The sequence below is a fragment of the Gallus gallus genome, chromosome 10, assembly GCF_016699485.2.
Source record: "Gallus gallus isolate bGalGal1 chromosome 10, bGalGal1.mat.broiler.GRCg7b, whole genome shotgun sequence".
NCBI lineage: Eukaryota > Metazoa > Chordata > Aves > Galliformes > Phasianidae > Gallus > Gallus gallus.
In genome coordinates, this window is record NC_052541.1 from 18,537,192 (window position 1) to 18,547,006 (window position 9,815).

General features: G+C 39.8%; 1 protein-coding gene across 2 annotated transcripts; it reads left to right on the forward strand.

Moving 5' to 3' along the window:
• The first annotated feature begins 65 nt into the window (after nt 1-65).
• ZWILCH (zwilch kinetochore protein) lies at nt 66-9,358 on the forward strand. 2 transcript variants are annotated; one of them, XM_413922.7, is made up of 18 exons: nt 66-144; nt 324-375; nt 734-829; nt 923-1,041; nt 1,743-1,939; nt 2,318-2,397; nt 2,662-2,817; nt 3,051-3,122; nt 3,454-3,547; nt 4,435-4,490; nt 4,917-5,019; nt 5,828-5,907; nt 6,118-6,274; nt 7,275-7,303; nt 7,644-7,780; nt 7,963-8,058; nt 8,156-8,274; nt 8,965-9,358. In XM_413922.7, the coding sequence occupies exons 1-18, from the start codon at nt 89-91 to the stop codon at nt 9,054-9,056; spliced, it is 1,791 nt and encodes a 596-aa protein (XP_413922.3). In that variant the 5' UTR covers nt 66-88; the 3' UTR covers nt 9,057-9,358. The 2 variants fall into 2 exon arrangements, with proteins under 2 accessions (XP_413922.3, XP_046755133.1); XM_046899177.1 differs by lacking the exon at nt 734-829.
• Nucleotides 9,359-9,815: the final 457 nt, after the last annotated feature.

Below are 9,815 nucleotides of genomic sequence, written 5' to 3' on the forward strand. Positions count from 1 at the left end.
CGGGAAAAAAAGAAAAAACTGAGAAAAAAGAAAAAGATTACGCCCCTATCGGTGGATGTAGTTCCGGCAGCGCTGGAGGCGCGCGGCGATGGGCACGGAGCGGCGGCGCGAGGCGGCGGTTGGGCTGTACCTCACGCTGCTGCGGTGCGGGGCGGGGCGGGGGCAGCGGAGGGAGCGGGGTTCGGTCGTGTGGGCACGGCGCTGAGGGGGGTCTGCGTTTGGAGCGGTGCTTTGGGGGTTACGCAGATAAAAGGAGCGTTCGGCGAGGAAAAAAGCACCGACAAAACGCAACTGCTACGCCTTAATATTCATTGTTTTTGCAGAATATATGAAGAGGGGAAGAAAAGCGTTCCTGAACGCCCGTATCTCTTTGAGGTAAAGCTGCGGGCGGGAATAACGCCTGACCGCCCCGCTCTGTGCTCAGAGCGTTGCTCAGGGGGGGCGGCGGGAACGGCGCGTGGGCGGGAAAAGGCGCCTCAGGTAACGCCCCTCAGGAGGGGCAGCGAGAGGCGGCCGGGCAAACGGTGGGATTCCTTCACCCTCAGCCACGGCTGTGAGTTATGCGGTGTCTGCAAACGCAGCTCTCGAGAGAAACACGGAGATGAAGTGACTAAAAGATGTTTTTGACGGGTGCCCTGTCTCTCGGCGGTGTGTGGTGGCTGCAGCCCCGCGCCTCAGAGCAGCCGAGCTTTATATACATAGTGTATTTGTATTTATTTATTTTTTCCTCCAGGATGACGTAGAGATCTGTTTCATTGATGGTAGTTGCAAAAGTCCCGTTGAAAGATTTTGGAATGGAAGCAGCATGCTGTATGTTCTGCAGCAGGCAGTAAGCATTCCTCTTAGTTTCAGACTTCTAAATATCGTCTAAACTGTTTTCTTCCTGTCAGATATTCCCACACGCCGTGCATTTCTCTTGCAGGGCCGCAGTGAGGACAGTGACCCAACGGGAGAGCCGGGAGCAGACGATGCCCTTCACACCTCTCAGCTCACACCCACGGAGGGCACCAGCCCCGCTGCGCTGCCTGTCCAGAGAGCCAAGTGAGGCCCACACGCCTGCCTCCCCCTGCTCGTTTCAATGCACTTTTCCTTTTTCTCTTTTGCTGCTCATGCTAATATTCAGCACCTGCTCTATTTTTGATCCCTTGAATTTTACTTGCTTACCAGTTTAATGACAACCCAAGCATTGCTCTTTCTGCAGAATGGCACCCTTGGTAGAAATATTTCCGACAAAGTATAGCTGAAGTCCTGGTGCTGGAAGAGCACTTGTGAGCTGTCCCTGTGCTAAGGGGACTGTCTGACTGCAGGTGTACACAGAAAGCCTAGGAGGACTGAAGTGCTTGTCTTCTGAGGGCTTCAGTTTGAGAAATCTGCTCAGGATTTAATCTTTCGACTGTTACTAAAATACAAGACACAGTAGTGAATCGTGGCAACTTGCTTGCTTAATTAACTTATCCCTTAACATCCCTTAATTTTAAAATTCAGTTATAGATGTAGGATTTTTTGTGTGTATTAAAGTATTGTATGAAATATATTCCCAATTATGATATATTTCTTTTCCTTCATACACGGCCTATAAGAAGATGATAACGATACTGCATCCTTTCTGTAAAATGGTGTTATGTCTACTGATGAGGCAGGGCAGCCAGGAGTTGTTACTGTGGTATTATTCAATGTTTTACGTAACAGCTGGATTTTATTATACTTGCTGATATCCAGTTCTTTCCTGTTCACATCCCCAGGCAGCTTATTTCCTTGTATACAATGGCACAAAATCCAGACATGACCCATTTGAAGATCAGTGATCTGGTTGTGCTTCCGCCCCTTTGGATACGGTGTGATGGCTCCGACCCTGAGCATACTTACTGGCTTGGAGCTGAGCCTCTCAAAGCTGGAAACAAAATCACAGGGATCAGTTTTCATATGGTTACATGTGATGGTAAGGTTATAATTTTAAATACAAAATTGAATGAGGAGGGCTTAAAAGTGTGGAAAAATTAATGTGGGGATGCTGCCTTTGTGTGATGTTGGCTTGTACTGCTTCTATTCCTTGTTTGCTTTTTTGAAAAGAGAAAGATATTTGTATGCAATGTGGAAATAACGTAAATATTCTTAGTGCTACAGTGTCTGTGCAGGCCTACCTTTGCTCAGGTGCAATGACTTAATAAACATTTAAATGTGATCCTACTGAAAATAAAAGCTTAAAAGCAAGAACCGGGACTTCTTTCTAGAAGACAACGTGAAGCTGAATGCATTACTGGAGAATTAATTCTACACGCTAAATATAACTTGCATGTTTGTTTTCTTCTTTTTGCAGGTCCCACAGCTGATAAAACCTCTTTTGTGAACCTAGAAGAACTCAAAACGGAGCACAAAGTCAAACACCATTCATCTGTTGTAAGTCTTTTTCATCTGGCATTGCTTTAATTTATTTTCTATCTATGATGCTGATTTAGGGAAGCTTTGTAGATACTATTTAGAAAATCAGCACAGTGCTATAGTATCATCTCTTTTGAAGTAACACTTGGGCTTTCTGACTTGTATTATTGTCTCTCCTTAGCCAATATTTTCTTTGTGTGAAGTGCTTCCAAAAATATTTTGCATGAGTACACAACAGTGCTGTGTTGTTTTTTAAAGATTTTTAAAATCTGTTCATTCTAGGTGACAACAAAAGGATTTGCTCAGTACGAACTTATCAGTGCTGCTGCAATGGATGACACAACTCTAGGATCTGAAAGCAATATATCTATCGATATTACATGGCACACTGTGGATAAGATTCTGCAGGCACCGCCACTTTGTTCCACTGCCACGCTGGTCAGTAAGGAGCCCAGGCTCTTTTCTCTGCTTATGTCATTAGTAGTGTAGGGAATAGAAAATACGTTTGTCTCTTGCCATTTGCGTTTGTTGTTTATGTAAGAAATGCTCTACATAAGCAGTAGAGTGTATTCATTAGAAAAACTATTAATTAATCCGTATTTCCTTAGTGAAAGTCTTAGGATGCCTGATTTCTAAAGTTTGAGTCTGACATGATCTTCCCGACCTTTCAGAATATTATGTTGGAGTCCGGAGACCCCAGGAGTCCTGTTTATCCCCTCTATAGGGAGCTGCAGTTTCTCCTTGTAAGTAAAAATGAGAAATTCCAGTTTCAGACATACATGAACTGGTGGTGTGTGTGTGTGTTAATAATTTACTCTATTTAAGACTTAATACGGTTTCTCAAAGATATTTGATAGTGTTTAGAATAAATTTGGAATTTGGTTTCAAGAATCTTTAAACACTCACAGGGCAAACCAGGAATGCCAAAGCCAGGAAATGTGAGAAGCTTCAAAATTCATGGCTCTACAGAGCTGTGTGGTTCCTGGGGAAGTTACCTATGTTTTGAAAAGTGACATATGCAGAACCTCAATTAGTAACTGTTGGGTGTTGTTTTGGTTTTGATGCTGCTTTTAGGCTTTGGCTGAAGGCTTGAAGACAGGTGTGACGGAATGGCCTGAGCACTTGGAGACCCAAACAGCTTTTGAACTGGTCCAGGAATTTCTGATGGGTAATTGTTGCTTTTATGTGGGAAGAGAGGGATGTCACCTTTCACAGAAACAAAAGAAAATGAACATAAAAGTTATGAAGGATTAGAATTAGAGGTTGTAATTTCTGTGCTGTAATAACTTGCATAAAGCAGTTGGATAGATTACTTTGTCCCAGTATCTTGTACAAAAGGAAATAAGGGTAATAATTGTTTGTCACAAAATAAGATAGTTATGTTTAGAAGGCAGTTGGATGAGTTCTGTTTGCATCTTTCAAGTTGCTTGATGTGCACATGAACGTCTAAAAGTGCAAAGTGTCCCAGGGAGTGCTGGTGGACAGCAGTTCCTTGACGTCTTGAAGTGAAGCACCCCCAGCTGCTGGCACCTTCTGAAAGCGGCTCAAACTGAGCAATAGCAGTCTTATCAGAAGCTTAAGGTGTTACTATATGAACCTAGAAAGAGCATCAGATAGGCAAATACACCAAAAGGTTTGCAGATGGCAACTGTATGTTTTTCACAAATGAATACGGAGGTAGAACTTGGAGAAACAGACAAAAATTATCTTTGACAGATAAATTTGGGAGAAAACCAGGGACGCTAATTAGCTTGCTGGTCACCCCTCATTGCTTCAGCCTGGGAACACAGGGAATTAATGCTTAGCTACAAGAAAACAGTAAAGGTGGAGAGGGAAGATGTGTGTGTCATAATAAAGCATACTAAGAAAGTGATACATATTTTTTTCAAACCAAATGCTTGCCCAGTAGAAACGACTTAGAAATCTATGTTTTGTCTGTTAGTCATCCAGCAGTGTCTGTGTCATTGTGGTGTGTGCCCAGGGGTTTATAATCAGCTCCAGAGGTGGTTGGACTGTTTTTTCATGATGGTGACGTTTATTTTTCTCCTTTCCTAGATTTGAAGAAGAAACTGGATGGGTGTTGTGTATCGGGAGATAAGAATGAAACAGAGGTTTATGCAATTTCCTACCAGTTTCTTTGTCATCTCATTCCTCTGGCAGATAGTTATTTCAAAGTTTGATTACATCTTTTACATTACTTATGCAGACATGTGAGTACATAGACGTGATGTAAAGAAAGATCTCTTGCTTTCTGCTTTTGCAGTTTAAAAATAATAGAAAAAGCCTTTAAAGGTAAAATTAGAAGTTCCGTGGCTGTTCTTTGATGGAAAGTCCACTGTAATTTTTACTGTCAAGAAAACCTCCCTGTTCTGGGCATTTTACCAGTGTCCATTATATATAATTTTGATGTAGTTTTGCATTCAGTTGGCGGCCTTGGAGATACTAGGACTGTTTTGGTATGCTTCTTTCCCTTCCTTTTTAACTTTAGGTGAAGGTCTTTAAATCTTAAGCATCCTTTTTCATTTAAACTCTTTCAGAGTATCAAAAGCGACACTGCTGCAGTGGACAGTTCAATAAAATCAATCTTCAGTGAACGAGGAGACCTGGATTTTGCTGAACAATTATGGTGCAAAATGAGAAGTAAGTGTAGTGTTTTGTTCTGGTGGTTTTTACTTGTGGGCTTTTCTTGACCCATCCATTGTCCTTTAATTCTTCTCTGTACCTACAATACTGTATTGCTTTCTTGAGGAAATGAAAGTAAACTTTTCTGAGTTTTATGTCCTGTTCAGCTCTTCAGAAAATTGTTATGTTTTTCTAAAGTGGCTAATTTTAGGTATGTAAGGCCATGCACTTTCTTACAACATACAAAGGCATTGCAACATCTAGCAGGAGACACTATATTTCTTTTGGATTATAACAGTACTAAATAGGAGTATGCACCTGCTCTGTAGCTAAAAACTAGTGATCTATCAAAGTGTCTTTCTAGATCTGAAAGACTTGAAGTTGATAAAGCTACATACTTTATCATTCTTGTTGTAGGACTTATATTCTTCAATAAGATATCCTGCTGTTGGTTTTTTTAGATTACTAATCAGCTTTTTCAGATTGCTGTCAACCGTATTTGATGCACTGTTCTTTAAATCATACACCATTCTGTGATCTCTTCTGATTGTTATTTCTTTAGAGTGACCATTCCTAAAGGCACAATGTGACAAACTTCACAAAAAGCAGTGCCATCTGCCATAGAATCCTTAGAGTTGGAGGACCTTTTAAAGGTCATCTAGTCCCAACTCACCTGCAATGAACAGGGACATTTTGGCTATCTATTTTTATTTTTTTTAATGAGCAGTTCAGTTTTTGCAAGTACATGTTGGGCTGTTGTTACTCACTGAGCAGCTGAAGACAAAGCCTGGATAGATAAATAAAACATTGCATCATTTTTCTGAAGGTGTCTGTTCCTATCAGGAGTTGGTAGAGTGTCTCACGCTGGTCATAAAATTCCTGGAGCATGGTGAAATACAGCCATGGGTATGTAATTGCATTTCACAATAATTTTATCCTTTTCAGTTGCTTGAAGCAGAATCCAGTTCTTGTTGTTTACGTACCCCTTATTTCCATGTTGTTTTGTTGGGGTTGTTTTTGCTTGTCACAGTTTGCATGTTACCATAATGTATTTCTAAATAATACCACGGTGTTTTGTACACAGTTACCCCACAGGAAAACTTGTTTCATTTTCAGATTCATCAAGGGAGTAGCAGTTTGCTCAGTAAACTGATCCAGCAGTCTTACCATGGCAAGGTGGAGGCCGTGTCCCTCAGTGGCATCACTCCAATTCAGATGCTCTTGGAGATTGGTTTGGATAAGATGAAGAAGGATTATGTCAGCTTTTTTATAGGTAAGCCAGGAATCTGTTGTCATGATTAGAGATCCATGGGAAAAGGCTGCTCTGCACAAGAAGTAATGGCAGGTTCTGGTCTCTTCGATCTCGCTTCTGCCTGCCAGCTGCTGCAGTGCTGTTCCCAGCCTCCTCAGTATTCGTGCTGTCATGCTGAGTACACCTTTGTGAAATTGAGAAACGAATTTGTTTCCAAATAACTGCGCTCAGCAGAACTATGCATTTGTTTTTCTAATTAAAAAAAATCTCATGGTTGAACTTATGGTAACGTAATGTCAGATGTTTGTAACGGGACTGTTCTGTTTTCTTATCTGTCTGCTGTAGGTGGTAAAATAAGACCTTGCTCTTTCTGCCTTTTCTTCTATGGTCTACATGGGTTAAAGGAAATCAGGCAAGGGGTTTTATATCTAATAGCTGTGTTTATACAGTCTGTAGTATAGAGATGTTTTATTTTTTATATTTATTTTTAGTACATACTGTATAATCCAAACAAAAGCTGGGCTGGAATGATTTTTGTAACGTACATTTCTTTTCTTGAAAGCATCGTGGCTTTGTTTTTAGTATTACAGCTTTATTTTATTTTTTTGAATCTGGAAGGGATGTTGTGTTTGCCACTGTAGTTATCCACTTCCTTCATCTCTTTCTTTCTTAATTTATTTCTTGCTTTGTCACACTTGATCTTTCATTTCCATACTTGTTATGTCTAAACCTGGGTGTCCCAAGGAGGGTGGTTGTCTCAAAGCATGGGATGGGTTTCTATGTGGTGCTTCCATGGTTGAGCAGCCTTGGCACAGTATGTAAGATACTGCCCCTAACCTGCCACTTCAGTGGTTTTGTTCCTTCTTCTGAATTAGTAACCATATTGATAAATAACATCTTCCATCTTAGTGGCTGCACTTTTTTTTTTTCTTAAGTGGAATTTGCTGGTAGGTTACCTGGCTCTTCCTGTATTTCACCTGACAATATCTGGTAATTGTTTTTTTTCCTGTTCACTTTACAGGCCAGGAACTTACAACGTTAACCTATTTGGTGAGATTCCTGATTTTTAACTCTTAATGTACAGCCCACTTGGTGTGGGGGGGATTATCATTCCCATAAGATGAGTAACTGAATTGCAAATAATGAGAATGGGACAGTATAGGCAGAAACGTCATTATGTTGTTTCCTTATTCATATATTATTTCCCATTTGTCTGGTATTAGTCATTGTCAGGCACCAGAGTTCTGACTTTGTTCTGACTCTGCTGGGCCATTCTAAATATATTTACTTCTCCAATGAACAAGAAAATGATTTTAGTAAGTGGAGAGCAGGCTATGTGTATGTAGAAACTGAGTGTCCAGTTAAGAGCAGATGCTGCTTGCTTTTCCAGGATTACTTCATTTCCACATCAGTAGATCTACAAGAGCAAGTTCATCGTGTCCAAAAGCTTCATCATATGTTGGAAATAATGGTCAGCTGTACAGTCTTACTTCAGTTTAAACACGAGAACCTCTTCCCTTTGACACAGTAATTATTTCATTTTTATTTTATAAATAGCAATAACAGACAGACTCTTTTTGATAGCAGTAAGTAAACTTAAAAAAAAAAAAAAAGCAATCTGAGTATTTAATTAATTTTGCATTAGGTTTATGCAGTGTTGCACCAGCATTTTTCCAAGGAATGTAACTTGTTTATTCATATTATTCTAGAACTTGCCTGAAATATTATAAAGAAAACCCTCTAAACGAGAAGCAAGTGTTTCAGCTGCCGATCAGACCAGCCTTTGTCAAGAAGTTCTATCAGAAGTAAGATAATCTTCCATGTTTGTAGTGCTCAGTTCAGGTTGTGAATTCAGATCTGAGCACCTGACTGAATTTGGACATTTTTTGATTATTCTATCAGTGATTACCCAGAAATGTGGAAGGTGGACATAACTAGTGGGCATGGCCCAAAGGAGGTGAAAACAACATGGCAAGTTAGTGCTGATCCTCCTGTTGAGCATATGACATCAAACAACACAGGTAAGGAATATTTATGGTGAAATGAAATAATGAAATTACACATTTTAAAAGAAGTTTTTATACTGGGTTTACTGAGTATGCATATTTTCTTATATATACATGTTCAGCAGAACTGAAGCAAAATGGTCAAAATTCATTAAGAATATGAGGTGGTATTGGTAGACCATAAAAGATTTTCAGAAGGTCTGACCTTCTGAAATTGGCCTTCTTATTTTGGCTGAATTATGTTTTTAGAGTTAAAATGGCAGAATATTTCTAAGTGTGATTTGATTGTTTAGTATATTCCACGGCATCTTAGAGCTTTTAAAATCTTTGCCTGTGAATCTGAGAATAGGTCTGAAGAGAAACTTACCTGTTGCTGGATACTGGCATCTAGTCTGGGAAGCAAACAGGCACTAAGGATTGGAGACATACCTCGCTTCATAAAATCAAGTGTAGAATAAGTGAAAATGCATGAAGACAGGGAAGGATTAAGAATATAGACTGCTATAGAACTGTCTGGGGTCGAGTGAAGGGGAGGTTGATCACAGGGCAATGCTTTTGTAAAGCTTTCCCGTCTTTCTCAACTTCTGTCATGAAGTGCCTCTGTCACTAAAACTTCACGTCAAGGAACTGGTTTCAAAGTTCCTACACTATCTACGTTTGCTCCCTTCTGAAAACACTGGCTAATCAAATCTTTTGTCTACGCAGGTCTCTTTTGCGATTCTACGTTTAATGGAAGCAGTGAAGAAAGAATGTATTTTGTTGCAATGGCTAAGTGCAGTCAGGTGCATTTCACATAAAGGCACATTACTGTGCAGGCAGGCACTTGAAAGGTACAGTAAAGGGGGAAGTGCAGCATTATCTGTTTATCAGCAGTGTTCTAGAAAGATTCTGGCATTTGGAGAACAACTCATCTTACTGAGTTCTTTGCTTTAGTATGCTTATACAGTGTGACCTGGAGCCCTAATTCATCTGTACCTATCCTGTTTGTTTATAAATGTGCAATTATGAATGTACATAAAATTATTTTGGTGGTATAGTAGATATTTTGGTACATAAATTTCCAAACATTCAATAAAGTTCTGCACTTTGGGGTTTAAAATTTTATTTTTACTGATTAAGAATGCACGCAACCACAGTTCAAAGTTATTCAGTATTTTGAGCCAACAAAACAAGCAGTACTGTCATGGGTATTTTTTGTATCAAGAGATATTTCATCCTTCAGATATATTTGGAAAGCCATTCATCCCAGGGCATTATAAACGTCTACAGTTTGTTTTTCTTCATACCTGAATTTACACTTTGGAGTCTCCCTGGCTATCCTTATTTCTGCTGCTCATGTTCGGTGTTTCCCTCAGTTACTTCAGCAGTGCTGTCATACAGACTTGTGCATTACTCTCTGAAGAAATATTCAGTATGATTGCTTGGGCATAATCATTTAAATATGTTGGGTTTAATTACTGACAGTAACACATGGTTGAACATAAGGTATTGCGTGTAACTTTTTGGTAGTTTAACTGAACCATTACATAATGTAATATATGATGAGTTATGGTATA

Coding starts and splice junctions, on each gene's coding strand:
- ZWILCH (XM_413922.7), top strand. CDS start 89: ATGGGCACGGAGCGGCGGCGCGAGGCGGCGGTTGGGCTGTACCTCACG. Junction 376..733: donor AACGCCCGTATCTCTTTGAG/GTAAAGCTGCGG, acceptor TTTTTCCTCCAG/GATGACGTAGAGATCTGTTT. Junction 1,042..1,742: donor CTGCCTGTCCAGAGAGCCAA/GTGAGGCCCACA, acceptor TCACATCCCCAG/GCAGCTTATTTCCTTGTATA.